The 17283-nt window shown below is 42.3% G+C and overlaps 1 protein-coding gene across 6 annotated transcripts in view; it reads right to left on the reverse strand.

The window, feature by feature from the left end:
- Positions 1 to 17283, reverse strand: part of TIMD4 (T cell immunoglobulin and mucin domain containing 4) — a 56291-nt gene that overhangs the window by 14914 nt on the left and 24094 nt on the right. For 5 of the 6 annotated variants that reach the window (XM_031025009.2, XM_006730479.3, XM_081826232.1 and 2 more), the window contains exons 2-5: positions 12463 to 12801; positions 9813 to 10067; positions 8110 to 8193; positions 6927 to 7010 (exon numbers count right to left, since the gene is read on the reverse strand). In XM_031025009.2, coding sequence (XP_030880869.2) covers positions 6927 to 7010; positions 8110 to 8193; positions 9813 to 10067; positions 12463 to 12801 — 762 coding nt within the window. The remainder of the gene's footprint in view (positions 1 to 6926; positions 7011 to 8109; positions 8194 to 9812; positions 10068 to 12462; positions 12802 to 17283) is intronic. The other variant, XM_081826231.1, reaches the window with a different exon arrangement.

The following is a 17283-nucleotide window of genomic DNA, read 5'->3' on the forward strand; positions in this document are numbered from 1 at the left end:
GCATTCTGAATTTCCTAATATTTGACTACACCCTCTATAATCTTTGTCAGGCCAGCCCTCTCTGCACTCCTGCTCTCCTGGATCCCTTTCTACTTTTGTTGTCTTCCTCTCTGCCTCCTCTCCCAAAGTAGTTGTTACTTTATGGGCTTGTACCTCTTCATTTCCCTCTTCCTCTCACACAGTATCTTTAGGTGATTCCACAGGAGCTTCAATTACCCCTGTGCTAATGAGACAATATAATAAAGTGCTTAGAAGTTCAGTTTCAAGAGCCAAAAGACCCAGGGTCCAAACTCTGGAAAATTTCTTTCTTTCTTTCTTTTTTTTTAAGATTGATTTATTTATTTTGGAGGGGGGAGGCAGAAAAGGGCCAGAGGGAGAGGGGGGGAAGCAGACTCCCCACTGAGCATGGACCCTGACCCAGGGCTCAATCCCAGGACCCTGAGATCAGGACCTGAACTGAAATCAAGAGTCAAGACGCTTAACCAACTGAGCCACCAAGGCACCCCTACGGCAAATTTTTTAATGTCTCCAAACTTCAGTTATGTTTCCTTTATAATGGACATAATAATAGAATCTTTCTCACAGATCCAGACAATGCCTAACAATGAGACAATGCACCCAGGCCTGGTATATAATAGGCACTCAATAAGTGCCATTTATTATCAGTGATTCCCCAAATTGTATCTACAGCCCTGAACTGTCCCTTATGAGATAATATGTATTAAAGTATTGGTTAAGTAGCAAGTCCCTGTTCAGCAATTTTAATGTGAATCACAGGAATTATTATTTGATCAGAAGTAGATGCCAATCATCAAAGACACCCATCCCCACCCAGGCATTCATACATCAACCCAGCTCCACATTTCCAGCTGCTCATTAGACATTCCTCAGGGGCCCTTTGAACTCCAGCTCTCCCAAACAGATTTCATTCTTCCTCCTGGGGTTCTTCACTTGTTAACCTGTCACATCGATCTAATCTCCAAAGTACAGAGAATCTGTCATCCTTCATTCTTACTCGGGTTACCAAGTCCTCTGGATCTTAACTCTGAAGTGCCTCTGACTCTGTCTCCTCTCTGTAGTTACTGCTGCCATCATTCTAGTCTAGACACTCATCCCTGGCCTGAATTATTACGGGAGCCTCCTGGGTAGCCTCTCTGCCCCCAGGCTTGCTCTCTCTCATACATCTTCCACACTCTTACCAGAGCAGTGTCTCCTAAAACAGAATTGGAAATGTCATTCTCTAGCCAGAAAACATGAATTGTTCCTTATGACCCTGGAATAAAATCTAAATTCTTCAGCCCATCAATAAAGTCCTTTAAGAACCTAGGCCATTCCCTGCTTCCCATCTCCATTAGATGAAACTGGACTATTAGACAATCTCCAAAGACTTCATGCTCTTATCAAGTCCTCCTCTCTTTGCTCATGCCATTCTACCTGCCTGTTTACCCTTCCCTGCACAATGAAATGTTCTCATCCAAGGAGGAAACCTTTCTATACTTTGATCTCAAAACAACTGGATGATTGTTTGCTCTGCATGGCCTGTCCATCCCACTAAAGTGTGACCCCTTGCGGAGCAGATGTCACAACTTATTCACAGAGAGGCCACTCAATCAGCCATGTTTAATGAATGACACATTTGAAAAGCTTTTACCAAAAATCATGCTGCCTATTTCCATGTTTCCAAACCAAATGCCAAGATAAAGACAGAAAATCCTATCTCCAACCACTTTGTTCTCTGAGACTCCTTTGACTCCATGGAAAGGCCAGCTTGCTCTGGACCATGAAGCTTGGGATGACTTTGTAAAACAGAAAGATCCAGGAATAGAACAGATCTTTCTAAAAGCGTTCCCTCCCCATTCTCTCACCATCCTACCCTGGGACCAAGAAAAAGTTACTGTAAGAATCTTAAGAAAGGGAAAATGTTATTATCAAAGCATGTTCATTTTTTCTTAATTTTATTGGATTGACAGCAAAGTCCTCATGCATATATGGGTGCCTTAAATTTGAAATGGTTTGGTAGCTTTGACTTCATGCTAGTGATGGGTATAATGATCTATTTGGGGGCTGAGAAAAAGTGAATCCTAATACTTTAGGAGAAAATATGAAATCCCTCCTTGGGGAAGCTCTGTTGAGAGACAGTGGCTGCCAATCCTGGAACAAAGGCCAACTACACATGGGATCGGAGAACTGGCCTCTGGTCTCAGCTCTCTTCCCAAGTCACTGCAAGGCCTCTCAACTCACAAGCCTTTCCTCGGTCTCAGTTTCCCATCTTCTCAGTTTCCTGGTTTTCCACAGACAACACCGCTCCCCAGGAGTTCAGAAACACAAGTTTAAACCCCCTGAAACCTGGGTGTGAGTCTCAGCTCTCCCCCTGTCTAGCTGTGTGATCTTGGGCAAGTCACTCTACATCTCTGAGCTCCATTTCTAGGCAGCCTTAGGGTGGATGTGAGGATTTGCCAGCCTGGATGGGGCTTCTTCAGAGGATGTCTGCAGCAAACGCCTTAAAAGTGGAGGGGGCACTGAAGCAGGAGATACATACTTGGAGTTGTCTTATAAAAGGAATAATAACACGAATCTAGAAATTCTCCCACGACACACCCAACTACAGCTCTTTTTCCGGCATGACTCAGTTTCCAAGCTTCCATTATAGAGTGGAGCCTCCCTAGACTGAGCAATGTGAGAGAGACAAAACAGTTGAGAAGCAGAAGACAAAAGGTGTCCAGAAGCAGGAATGAAAACAATAATTGGGAAATCCGAGGAGGATTTAAAAGGGACTCAGTGAAGAGATTTCAGAATCTCAGATTTCCTCCAATCGCAAGTAGAGAATTACTACCGTGAGATTTTAAAAGTTTTCTAACTTTCCCAACTTTCCCAAGTTTGTAATTTTGTCACTCATTGGCTGTTTCCCTGGTATGGTTAGCAGTTAAAAAAAAATCCTTAAACCAGAAAGTGTCTGTACTTCTAAGGAATAACTAGGCGGCTGGAAGCTGGTGGCAGTGGCCTCTTGTCATCCTGCCGGAGTGGCCTGCAGATGAAGGTGTGTGAGTAGGAAAAGCAGCAGATGTGGAAAGAAGAGAGGAAATAGGAATCCGGCAAGATGACTATCATTTACTAGCCACTAATTAGGTCCTAGGCATCTGTCTCACGCATTTCCTCACTGAACAGTCCTATGAACTAAGTACTCCTATTATCGTCACTGTACATTTGAGGAAACAGAGATTTAGAAAAGGATAAAACAAGTAACTCACCTGAGGTTCTGGAAAAAACAAAAAACAAACAACCCCCCCCCCCAAAAAAAAACACCCTGCACACACACACACAAAATGTCAGAGCTCGGATATAAGCCTGAGACTTCAGACCCCATGGTGAGTCCTCAAGCCCATTCAATGCTTCCTGGGAGACAGTGAGGAGAAAAGACTAGGAAGAAAGGATCGGAGATGTTACTGAGGCAGTAGAAGGACCAGAGGCATAATGAATGGAAGACTTAATCCCAGGCCTCATGATGACAGCTTCAGGGTCCCTCCCCAGTTAGAGACTAGGTCCTAAGGGAACAATCTGGGACCATTTCACACATTCCTCCTACCAAGCAAGAAATGAAATTAACCCTCAGGCTGGACAGAATGATTTGAGCTCCTAAGCACCTAGAGGGGTCAGAGTTTGTATTCCTTGAACAGACTCTCTTCAGTTAAGGGGAGAAACCTATGAGAGTTTTTATTGTTGTTTGTTTGTGTTTGAATTGTGGTTCCAAACCATCTGGAGCTTTGCAGCTTTCCTGGAGAACCTCAAGAAATGTCCTAGACTATTCCCTCCAAAAAATGTGTGTGCACATATACACACAGAATTATATATGTAATTTCAGGGGGTTCATACCGCACTCCAGCCAATCCACAGACAACCCAGGAGCCCATGGCCACAGTTTAAAATCTTTGAGGTCTAGGTGTGAGTCCTAACTCTCCCTCTGCCCAACTGTATAATCATGGGCAAGTCACTCCACATCTCTGAACTCCATTCTAGGGAGCCAGGGAGTGAGGATGAAGAATTGCCACTCTGGGTAATGCTAATTTTAGGCAATAATAATTTTGACCAGATCTTCTTTGGATTTAAACCAGCCCTCATCCATGGAAGGCTTGCCATCCAAAATTACATGAAGAAATGAAGAGGGAATCAGGGATATTTAGCCAAGAAAAAAAACCCACAGAAGCATGTGGGCTCCAAAATGGATTGAAACCATTTTCATGGGAATGAAGAAGTAGGATTCATTCTGAATTATTCTGTAAGTGGCTCCAGAGGGGGGTACTGGTTGGGGTGTGGCGGGGAGGGAAGCAGCTCAGCCTGGTGTCAGAGTGGCATCACAGTTGAACAGACACGGTTAAAGCCAGGCCGCCATTTACCAGGTAAGTTAGATAACTGTCATGGACTCTGAAACGGAAGTGACAATGGTATCTATCTCCTAGGATCTTGTGAAAAGTCAAATGAAGTAATGCACTTAACATGCACAGTGTTAAAACAAAGAGACACTTCAGTGGGTGTCAGCTTCTCTAATAGTCTCTGACCCTCCATTTCTTTGTCTGTAAAATGGGGACATTATCTGTACCTGATCAGAAGGTCACTGTGAGATTTAAATCAGAAAATGCACATTAAACACCCTTAATACAGCACCTGACACATAATTAACTCCTCAGCAGGTGGAAAGTGCAATTATGATTACAAAGTTTTCGTGACAAAAACCAATGGGAAGAGAGGACAGTAAAGGAAATGAACTTAATCTTTTATTTCAAAATGGAAGGCAAGGCCTTAAATGAAGGGGGGGAATCGGAGGGGGAGACGAACCATGAGAGACTATGGACTCTGAGAAGCAAACTGAGGGTTCTAGAGGGGAGGGAGTGGGGGGATGGGTTAGCCTGGTGATGGGTATTAAAGAGGGCACGTATTGAATGGAGCACTGGGTGTTATATGCAAACAATGAATCATGGAACACTACATCAAAAACTAATGATGTAATGTATGGTGATTAACATAACATAATAAAATAAAATTTAAAAATAAAATAAAAATTTAAAAAAATGGAAGGCAAGGCAAAAAATATATATATCTAAGAGCAGGGACTCAGAGCTAGACTTCCTGCATCTGGCACCTGAGAGCTGTGTGGCCTTGGGAAAGTTGCACAAAATAGGGATACAAGCATCTGCTAAGGAAAAATTGAATGAAGTGACCCATGAGAAGAGCTTGGCTCTGCACCAGCACATAATACGTGTTCAATAAATCCTGGTTTCTTCCATAATAAGTAAAGGTAACACAGAGATAGACCTTCTTATAACAAGTTCCTCTCCAGCAGTGCAGCCTTTAGTGGCTGCGAGTATTCTCTCTCCCCTGGAATTTATCAAGGATGAGAGAAATGAAATTACCAGGGATATTACAAAAGAGGGTAAAACATCAAGATGACCCCTTGTTCCCTTGCAATTCAATGTAAGATAGTTTGAGATTTAAATGGACTGAATGATAGATAACATTTTGAAAACTCCTTGCCCACCCTCCATCATTTTTCTAGTTGCTACCTTCTCTTCTGCCAGAAAATAGCCCCTCACCCTCACCCCATGCCATGGACAAAGAAAGTTTAGATCTTGGGCATCTAGCTTCCCTTCAGGTCACAACAACTAGTCCAGATTTTCTGTCTTCCTGCTGGATGAGGGGGTGCGTGCCAAAGCTTTTCAACATTAGATCACCCTTGCATTTCATCTTGATTTATAGTCTTCCTTCAAAACGTATCCCCCTTTCACTCACTCTTGTCTCTCCCCTCCGATTGTTGTCTTCTGAGCTTTCGTGAGTAATGTCTCATTGCCTCCTTCACAGAGTTAAAGAACTACCATTTTCTGGCTAATAAACATATAGAAAGACACTTAAACTCTTTGTTAATCAGAACAACAAAAGCATAAGATGACATTTTTTTTCCTGGGGAGATCGAAAAAGATGAAACAAATGGTCATCTCAAGTGCAGGGAGGATGTAGGAAAGCCGACGCCCCATGGATGGGAAAATAAATTGGCAAACCCTCTCCGGAAGACAATTTTGTGATGACTATTAAATTTAAAGGTGCACGTTTTCTTTCGGCCGAGCGCTTCTCCTTCTTGGTCACCCCCCTAGTGAGAGAAACACTGGCACAGACACTTAAGGAGACACTCACAACAAGGATGTCCCCTGCAAAGTACTTATGGTAATGAGATATTAGAACAACCTCAGTGTCCCTTAGTGGGCGATGGATACCATAAGTATCCATAGTATAAAATACTATACAGCAATTTAACATAATGATGCAGATCTACATGGACTGGAGAAGAAAGTGGTCCAATAGGTAACGTTAGGTGCATAAAACAAAATGCAGAAGGCTGCGTACACTAGGACAGAATTTTTTTAAAAATCCACACACAAAACAAAACTGCATTTTTCTGTATCTATACACACACATAAGCAATAGAAAAAAGATCTGAAGAATGCTCATCTTCAACTAATAACAGTGATTATCTCAGAGGAAGGGCTGGGATTCAAGACAGGGAGTCAAAGAGCATGTTTTCCTACTCCTTTTATGTATCCCTAACAAAAATACATTAGTGCAGTATTTGTGCATTCTACCATAAATTACTAATATATTTTTAAGATGAATGAGTGATTTTCTGGCATTTCTAACTTCAAGACAGAAGCAGCTAAGGAAGAAGGGGAATCTCAACAGAGGGGTTTCAGAAATGAGGCAGAGGAGGGAAGAAGTCAGCTCGGATGCTGTTTGCAGGTTTCACTTTCATCCTAGCTTGTGGGTAGATGGAGGATGTGACACAACGGAACCAAAATAGCTGAATTCCAAGACAAGCAGGCAGATGACAGATCAGATCGTTCCCACAGTCAGACAAAACCACGCTCGGGAGCATAGCCCTTTACCTCTTGTCTGAGGAAACGTCACTGAGTCACTCATTTCCCACGTTGACTCCTGGGATGTTGACTGGAGGAACCAACCTTTGGACTCTGGGGGGGGAAAAAAAAGGGAAAGAGAAAACAAACTTCAGTAAACACCTGTCATTTTATTTTCGGTGCTTCACTGTCCCCTAAACTAACTTCTGTCATAAAAAAGAAGAGCTAATTAAATTTTACTGAGCATTTAGTACATGCTGGACAGTGTTCCAAGTGATCTACACGCATCCTCTCATTTAATCCTCAGAAAGAGACACAGGAGGTGTTATTATTAGTCCCATTTTACCAATGTGGAAGCCAAGGCCCAGAGAGAGAAAATAACTTTCCCAGAGTCACACAACAGATAAGAAGCAGGACTTACACCCAGGCAGTGTGACACCAGAGCACACACATGACCCCCCCACCCATACTAGTCCCCTATGTTGTACTAACACAAGAACTGATTGATTTTTTTTTTACTCCACAGATGTCTGCTTTCTTCTACTTGATTATAAGCCCCATTAAGTAATATCTACCACTTGAGCACTTACTAACATGCCAGGCACTCACCTTCAGCCATCAGTTATACAACACTCCAACTCACCTGGGAATAAACCAAGGCCAGGGACCCCTGGCAAAAAGGAGTAGAACAGGGAACCAAGGCTGGGCAGTTCTCTCTAGCACCCCCATGGATGAGAATCATGCCTTATTTTTAGGGTATTCTCTGCCCTTGGGCCCTAGTAAATACGTAAAGAAGGCTTGAGGGATAGATGAAAGGTCACATGAATGAAAGAATTCTCCCTCTACTACAGAAAGCTAGAGTCAAGTGAGAACATCCCTCAAGGGGATCTACAAAGATCATTGTGCTTGGAATTAGGCCGAGACACCTAAGCACTAGCTCGCCTAGAATAGAAAGGCAAATATTCCAGAGATGTGCTACCAGGAAGAATTGCTCAAACAAATCAAGGTCAGTCCCAATCTCTCTCTCCCTACCTCCCTTTCTCTCTCAAAGCCACAAGAATGAATGAGCCACAAATGCTGTCCAATTTGTCCTAGGTGGGGCTCATGGCACACAGGAACCAAAAGTCATCTCTAATCATCTAATTCAACAACACTTTACTGTCCTCAATGTAAGAAATGAGGAAAAGAAAAAGAAAGCCAAGTGTCCACATACCTTTGGATGTAAGTAAGGCAGTGTTTCCAGAAGTCACCTCAGTGCTTCTCTCAGGGCCAATGGAGAGAAAGAAAGTTTCTGACTCTGGAAAAGAAAAAAAGTTCAATAAAAGGGAGCAAAAAATAAGTGTTTGTGCTGAGTGGTGGGATTCAGGGCTATTTTTATAGTTGTCTTTGTGCTTTTTTATATATTTCAGGTTTTCTTCAAGGATTGCATGTAATTTTTAGGATCAAGGGGAGTAAACTACAAATGTTATATTTTAGGATGATTATTTTAAAGGCCAAAAGAATAAAAAATACATACAAAAACTGACTGGTTTATGGTTCATGGACTTTAGGTGACTACTCAGAATATAAAAGAATTAGCCAATTCAATATTGTCAGGCTATTTAAACTATCGAGGCCTTACTGAGGCAGCTGAGACACCTAAGAAAGCCTTCACGCTATCTCTTAATGGTTTTCCAATATTCTTACATCAGAATCAGAGGTTGAAACATGGTGGGAGCTTTGGTAAGCCCCGTAAGTAATGGAGCTAGTAACTCAGTGAGGTTCCAAGATGCAGGATCAAAAAGGATTGGGGGGAGGGAAAGGGGGGAAAAAAAGGAACAGAATGGAAGGGAGGGAGGGAGGGAGGGAAAAAAAAAAAGGAAGGAAGAAATAAGGGTAGAACTAGTTCATCATCAAGGAATATTTTAAGACATCTAGAGGCCTTTCCTCAATGCCCAGGCAGAGACCCCTGGCAGACTGAAACTGGATTCTGACCCCGGGTGACATTTCCTGGTTCTTCAATAAATATCTCTAAGATTCCTGGAAGGTCGGGGCGCCTGGGTGGCTCAGTTGGTTAAGCGACTGCCTTCGGCTCAGGTCATGATCCTGGAGTCCCGGGATCAAGTCCCGCATCGGGCTCCCTGCTCAGCCGGGAGTCTGCTTCTCCCTCTGACCCTCCCCCTCTCAAGCTCTCTCTCTCTCTCATTCTCTCAAATAAATAAATAAAATCTTAAAAAAAAAAAAAAAAAAAAAGATTCCTGGAAGGTCAACTGGAGAACCAAAAAAAAAAAAAGGAAAAAAAAGGGGGAAAAAGAAATGATAAAACAAAGAAAAGGAACAGGTTTGTGAAACCACATCCTCACTGACACCCCCACACACAAACACATGTGCACACACACACAGTTATAAGCTGAATTATATTCCCCAAAATTCATATGTTGAAATCCTAACCCCCAATACCTGAGAATGTGGCCATATTTGGAGAAAGAGGTAATTAAGATAAAATGAGGTTATATGGATGGGCCCTAATTCGTTATGAGTGGTGTCCTTATAAGAAGATAAGTTTAGGTCACACACATTCACAGAGGGAAGACCTCTGTGAAAACACAGGGAGAAGGTGACCATCTTAAGCCAAGGAAACAGTCCCCAGAAGAAATCAACCCTACTGACACTTTTATCTCAGACTTCTAGTGTCCAGAACTGTGAGAAAATAGATTCCTGTTGTTTAAGTCCCCCAGTCTGTGGCATTTGTTATGACAGTGTTAGCAAACCAGTATACACACACACACACACACACACACACACACACACACACACACACTGAGACCCAAGAGCAAGTCTCTGGACTGCCCCATTCAGTAAAAAGAACCCTGTTTCAAGGGACCCAAGATACATCTGACCGGCAGAAGGGAAAGAATGGCCAAATGTACCATGTACCTGCAGTGAGGATGGGCCCTTCCATGGAAAGCTCAGTGGTTGGAAGCACTGTGGTGGCTTCAAAAAGAAAGGTTGATGTTGCTGGAGGGTATGTCATTGCCACTGTTGTGAGGGCAGTGGTGCTTCTTGTCTGAAGTCGTGTTCCGGTTGTGAGCTCAGGTAGAGTCACAGCTGTTGCTGGAAGCACAGCTGTGGTTGTCGTCAGAGCAGTGGTGGTAGTTGGGAGACGCGTTGTTGAGTGCCTGGTTGCTGGGGCTGTAACCAATGGAAGATACGTCTGGTACCAAGCAGAGACGGAGGAAAAGGGAAAGCATACAAATATATGTGGGATCCGTCCATTTCTCTCCATTTCTGCTGCCCTCACCTGGTCCACTGACCTGGACCACTGTAATGCCCATGGAAGTTGGGTTTCTTACCTCTACTCTTGGCCTTTCTGATCTGTTCTTCACACATTGGTTACAATAATCTTTTTAAATGACAAATAATTATGTCGGTACCCTGCTTAAAACTTTTTACTGGTCCTCCATGCCCTTGAGATAAAGGACCCAATCCCCAACCTTGGCCCACAAAACTCTATCTGATCTGGCTCTTTCTTTACAATCTCATGTCTCCACTCCACTCTTCTTGCTTTTCCCCAGCCCTCTGACCTTTCTTCATCTCTCTGAACAGTGACCTCACACTGGAGGGACTTCATACCTGTTGCTTCCTAGCCTCTCCCTTCATTAGGCTGACTCCTACTGAGCCCTCTTGTTGCAGCTAAAAGGACACTGCTGCAAGGAGGTCACCCATATTCGGCAATCGCAATTAGGTTTCTTGGTTTTGCACTTTACCTTGGTTTTCATACTTTACCTTCACAGCATTTATTGCATTTCATAACTGCACATTTTATCTGATGATTATGGTTTAACACCTGTTTCTCCCATGAAACTGTAAGCTCCATGAGGGGAAATCTGGTATTTACTTTGTTCTCTGCTACAGATCTAATACCTACCCCAGTGTCGGGCACATAGTAGGTTTCCAAAAACATTGCATCAATGAGCAAATAAACAATTGCATCAAAAGTGAGCCCAAACATAAAATTTCAGTCAAGCAAGATGAAGAAGCTCTAGAGCTCTGCTGTACAACATCGTACCTGTAGTTAACAATAATATATTATACACTTGAAAATTTGCTGACTTAGAACTCATCTTAGACGTTCTTTCCACAATAAAATAAAATTAAAATCTAAAAAAAGTGTGCCCAAAGTATGCAACATGGGGTGAGAATATAGTCTCTTTCAGTTATTAAAGATAAGTTTATGCCAACACCACTCACCCCTAACATTTGAATTTGGGTTCATCAGCCGCTGTTATTCTATATGTGCTACCCTCTCTTAAATATGACAAATTTCAATTAACTCTAACAGATTCCAGTGAGCTTAGAAATGACCCATAGATATTGAGTTCAACAAGTATTTTATAAAATAATAGCTGGTTATACAGGCTTGAAAAGAGAAAGCTTGGATTAGCATCATTTAACTTCAATAAAACCTCAATAAATCAGAAAAATACCTCTTTATCACAAAGCCACTTTTTGAGAAAAATACACTAATGTGTATGAAAGTTCTCTAATGAGAAGCATCCATATAAATTATTCTCAAAGTTTATGGGGTGCCTGGGTGGCTCAGTTGGTTAAGTGACTGCCTTCAGCTCAGATCATGATCCCGGGGTCCTGGGATCAAGCTCCGCATCGGGCTCCCTGCTTGGCGGGAAGCCTGCTTCTCCCTCTCCCACTTGTGTTCCCTCTCTCGCTGTCTCTCTCTCTCTGTCAATTAAATAAATAAATAAATAAATATAAATAAATAAATTATTCTCAAAGTTTAGAGTGCATTGGAGTCACCTGAGAATCTTGTTAAGTATGTGGCTATAAGCATATGACCTTGCCTCCCAAGATGCCTACCCAGTGAGGAACAAAGCACAAGAATCTTCCATCTTTGATGCAGGTTGAACACAGAGCTTACTCTGAGAGGCTCCATTCCAAACAAGCAGGAAAGCTGATTACTGTTAGCATAATTCAACCATAGGCTGCCTTCCATGCAGCTCAAATCTTTAAGAGTTGCACCCTATTCCAATTTCATCAAAAGCAACTAATAGTAACAGAAGGAAAGGCCACCTAAAAACTGTTATGACTGTCTCCAAATCTCACGCCCTTTCCCCTCTGCTGGAAGTCACAAACTATTGGCTGATGGACTGAAGCTGACCCATGGACACATTTTATTTCGTTTACATGGTAGTTCTTTTTTTAATCTTTGCCAACATGCAAAAATCAATGTCATGCCCATAAAAATTGGGAGATCCGAAAGCACTGCACATAAATTTCTGCAAAGTGGCAATCTCCTAGATAAGAATCAGATGCCCTCTGCACATTGACCCTGCAATTCCCTGCTTGTTTTCTCCATGTACCCTCCACTCATTCATTTCTAAGGTCTTCTTGGCCCCCATGGGCATTTGCTCCATCCTGTGGCTCCTCTAGCCATAGAGACACAGCTTAGATTTAATCTGCCCACTCATGCTTAAGCACCTACAGCCTCCCCAACACCACCCACTGAATCCATTCCCCATTAACTGTTGGATCCCTCCTTCCACAGACACAAGCCCCTTCGTGCACGCACCTCTCCTCAATTGCAGGCGAATGTTCTTCTTCACATCATTGAACCAGCCAGGGACCTCTATGCGGCAGCAGTACATACTGCTGTCACCTTCACTGGTGTTGAAGATGGTCAAGGAGACATTGCCTCTCCAGATACTGCCCTGAAGATCATATTTTGGTGACTTCCTGGACAGTACCCTCATCCCATTGGTGTGGAGAAGCTCCTGGCTGCATTTGGATTTGGGACACTCACCCTTGCCCCAGCACATGCTGTTCTTGCTGTGAGCCCAGGATGAGTACTTACAGGGCAAAGTCACCGTCTGACCCAAATATGCTCTCACAGTCTCTGGTACAGGTGAAGCTGTGAGGAAAGATGAGAAAAATAGACTGTGTGGTTCTAAAATCTCTCAAATATACTACACAGTGTTTGTGTAGAACGATGCTTCCAGGATGATGAAAAGAGTTATAGTGTATATCTTTTTAGCCTAATTCTGATGTACCCTTAGCTGCTGCTGAGTCCCTAACTCCACACCCTTTTGTCCCCTAACTGGAGACAGTTGACCCACATGAGTGTCTGAACTCGTCTCCACAACAAGACGTTTTGGTTGATTTAAAAACTCTGATCTTGGGGCACCTGGGTGGCTCAGTCAGTTAAGCATCTGCCTTCGGTCAGGTCATGATCCCAGCCCACATCAGGCTCTCTGCTCAGCAGGGAGCCTGCTTCTCCCTCTCCCCTCTGCCCCTCCTCCCTGCTTGTGCTCTCTCTCTCTCTATCAAATAAATAAATAAAATCTTTTTAAAAAATAAAATAAAAATACCATTCAATAAACAAAAACATTGATCTTGAGTACCATTCAATAAACAAAAAAATTCTCCAATGAAAAGACCAACTCTTTAATCCAATTCCACTAACTAATATGAGCAGATCCAAAACCAGCACCCTACCCACTGTATCTCAATAAGCAGTGAGCATGTACTACAGACCCAAATGCCTCAAATGGGACTCCCTCCACCCTCCAACCCAGAGAATGCTATGGCAGTAACATAGGCTTTTGAACTACGTTCTATTTTCCTTCTCTTCTTTCAGTACTGGATACAGAAATTAGTTGCTCTGGACCATTTATTCATTGTTAGAGAATATGAAGTTAGGTGAAGTATGAAAACATTTTTAGTGTTAGAACTGGAAGGGACCACAGGAATTAGATAGAATGGCAGCTGTGACATACAGAAATGCTGGAAGTTTAGTCTTACCAAATAAGCTGTGTGAGATGGGAGGTATCACTATTTCTAAAATGAAGTAGTCATCTTTGCCAGCTTTGGCTGCTCATCAGCATGACCTGGGAGCTTGTTAAAAATGGAAATCTTATTGTCCAACCCTGAACCAGAATCTCTGAGGCCAAGACCCATGGAAGAAATATGCATAACCAAATTCTCCAAGTCATTCTGATGTCGTTTGCTACTCACAGTGTTTGAGGACCACTAGACAAGCTCTTCTAAGATAACTTCCATCTCTGAGAATCTGTGAAACATTTTCACTGCTGCAAATATCAAGCCCACTGGTTTAACAGAGTATCAGCAATTGTTTTAATTCCCCACCCCCCAAAAATGCTATTGAAGACAGGCTGAAGCTCCAGATCATCAGGACTCCATCCTGCTCCCACTGGGGTACATAGATCCTGCTTATTGTTTTCTCCAATGTAACTTCCTGTGAGACTCTCCATTCACTAATTTTGTGGACCCATTTGGCTCAGTTGTATAAGACATGGCCAGCAGTACCAGGTTCCTCTCTGAGTCAGGTGTCAGGAATGTCCACATATCCCTCTCTAGAAGAAGGTGAGCACAAACCCTAAGAGTCACCAAATTCAGACCAGCCTGGAGCCTTCCCTGAAATCACAGTTACTTCATTTTGTCGTAGTAGAAATGTTTCAATGATCGTAAATGCTCTGGAAGTCTCTTTTGCCCACCATGAAACAAGGAAAAATAAATAAGAAATTCATTGTCATCACCTTCACCTATATTAGCAACACAGAACATATGCTCCTAAAACTAGTAACTCCTACAATATGAGCTTGTCCTATATTTGGAAAATTAATAACAAATATGTGTAGGAACTATTTCTGCTGGAAATTGGACAGTTTATTTTTCCAGTATCATAGTATAGAAGGAGGCATCCTACTACTCAGGAGGAAAAGACCACATAGGGGCACCCGGGTGGCTCAGTCGTTAAGCGTCTGCCTTTGGCTCAGATCATAATCCCAGGGTCCTGGGATCGAGCCCCTCATCGGGGCCTACTTCTCCCACTCACACTCCCCCCACTTGTGTTCCCTTTCTCGCTGTGTTTCTGTCAAATAAATAAATAAAATCTTTAAAAAAAAAAAAAAGAAAAGAAAAGAAAGAAAGAAAAGAGAAGACCAGATAGAAAAATTGACAGCAGACAAAACAGGCATAGATGAGGAAATGTGAGCAGCCGGTAAATTTCACCTGGAAGACAGGCAAAATTTTAGAATGCCAGTGATATTAAGGTTGGCCAGACAGGGACTTAGGAAATGACATAGACTACTGGAGTATACTGGAATAAAATAGGAGGTTAATTGGTAGAGCCACACTGTGGGGCAATCTGGCAGTTTCCATTAATACTGAACATGCGTGTATCCTAGCTAAGTCTTAGCAATTTCGTGTTTTGTTATGCACCCTAGAAAAACACACTTGCAAAGGAAACCTATTTGTAAATGTTTGCTGCAGCTTTCATGTATATGTGAATGAAATGAACAATGTGTGCATGGGGAATAGCAAAACTATGGCATACGCATTCCAAGGAATCATGAATGAATCATTCATTCACTGTAACCATTCCAAGGTTAGTAAAAGTAGAGCGATCTATATCAGTTGACATGAAAACTCCAAGCCTTATTAATGTATGAAAAGGGCAAATTCATAACAATACATAAACATAAAAGCATCTGTTAACATAAATAAAACAGTTTGCTTTTTTTTTTTTTTTTTGTGGGCACAAACGAATGAAGGTAAATGCATAGAAAAGTGTCTGGTGGGATATACACCTAACTCACTGTACCAGTCACTTCCATGATCAGAGAAAAGGAACTGGGGCTGGAAGTAGTAGTCAAAGGGATTTTAGCTTTATAACGGCTATTATTTTTTCACCAAGAGTGTTTCTGTATCACTGATCTAATTAAAAATTAATATTAAAAAAAGGAAGCAGGCAATTTGGTGCAGCAGAAAAACACTCATTAGGCTTATGTTGTAAACCTCATTCTGCCAGTTACTGCTTTTGTGTTCTTGGAGGAAAACCACAATAATCCTGCCCTCATTATCATCAAAAGACAAAGGGGATATATAATACTTGCTTCAGAAATAGTTCTGAGGTTCACATGAAATGAAGTATCAAATACCACATGAAATTAATGAAGTACTGGTACAAGTAACCAAGCATTTCAGAATTTAGAAATAGGATGAGAAGCTGTTCCTTACTGTTATAAAAATATCTTGGAGTACAGGAATCATTGGCATCAAGTCAATTCCCCTCTTTGGAAATTACCCAGGATGGTAGGTGCAACGAAGGTTCTGGTGCCCGCTGGTTTCCTTCTCCAGTTAGTGACCTCAAGAAAGGTCCTTTACCAACTTGGGTTTCAGTTTCACCATTTACAGAATAAAGGGTTTCATTCCACATCTTTTTTTTTTTTAAGATTTTATTTATTATTTATTTGAAAGAGAGAGAGAGCACGCACACAAGCAGGGGGAGGAGGGGCAGAGGGAGAGGGACAAGTAGGCTCCCCCTGACACAGGGCTAGATCCCATGACCCTGGGCTGAAGGCAGTTGCTTAACCAACTGAGCCACCCAGGCGCCCCTTATTCCACATCTTTTAAGAGCATCTCCAGCCGTAATTGATCCTTGGTAATTCTGAGCAGTAGCTCTCTTCTAAATTGGTCATTTTAGAAAAGGCACAAATGAACAGCACCAACAGACCATTCTCCAGGTACAGCTTCCTTCAAGTAGGATTAGAGAAGGCCACACAATCAGTGTCCAGCCAGTAGCAGGGAATGTGGACCTAGACTCCAGCAACCTTCAGCATAATAAAACCTCCACACCTCAACGTACTCAGGACAAGATAAGGACCAGTGAAGACACAGATAAAGTAACAGGGACACCTTCATTCTGTGAACTCCTACAGAGTCTGGGAAGAGAGGCAATTAAATTATCACTTACTACAGGGAGATAAGTTCTCTGATGAATGACTCCATAGGAGATAGGAACTCAGAGCAGAAACACCTAAACCACTCCAAAGGCTCTGGGTGCTCAGGAAAAGCCTCACTTGGGTGGAGACCTGAGAATGCATATAGTTTCAGAGTAAAGAAAGGCAGAAAAAAATCAGCATGACAAAGTTTTGAAGGGTAGAGAGAACACATTTGTTTTCCTTGGAATGTGGGTGTTTTCTCACGCAGCATATTGGAAAGATCATGTGCAAATAACTATGAACTTTTAAAAGTGCTAAGGACATTAGATACTATCTAGTTCTAGAATCATGGATTGTTCAAACTGGTCTTACCAAATCCCTCATTTCATACATAGAAGAGCCAGAGCAATTTCAACAGGTTCCTAATGTTAATGGTTGGTGACCGAGACACAACTGCAGCTCAGTGTAGAGCATTTTGCCCTATGCTGCCAGGATGCAGAAGTCTAAGCTGGCCCAAATTGAGTGTGTACATCTGCATCGTCCAAAACCTGGAAACAATGCGCAGAAAAGAAACCTCACCTTGAAGCCTCATCCCCAGCAAAATAAAACAAACAAAAAGCAAACTATAACTCCTGAAAATCAAGAGGAAA

The sequence above is a fragment of the Leptonychotes weddellii genome, chromosome 7 (genome assembly GCF_054177405.1).
Source record: "Leptonychotes weddellii isolate Sample4059 chromosome 7, ASM5417740v2, whole genome shotgun sequence".
In the NCBI taxonomy this organism is placed as follows: Eukaryota; Metazoa; Chordata; class Mammalia; order Carnivora; family Phocidae; genus Leptonychotes; species Leptonychotes weddellii.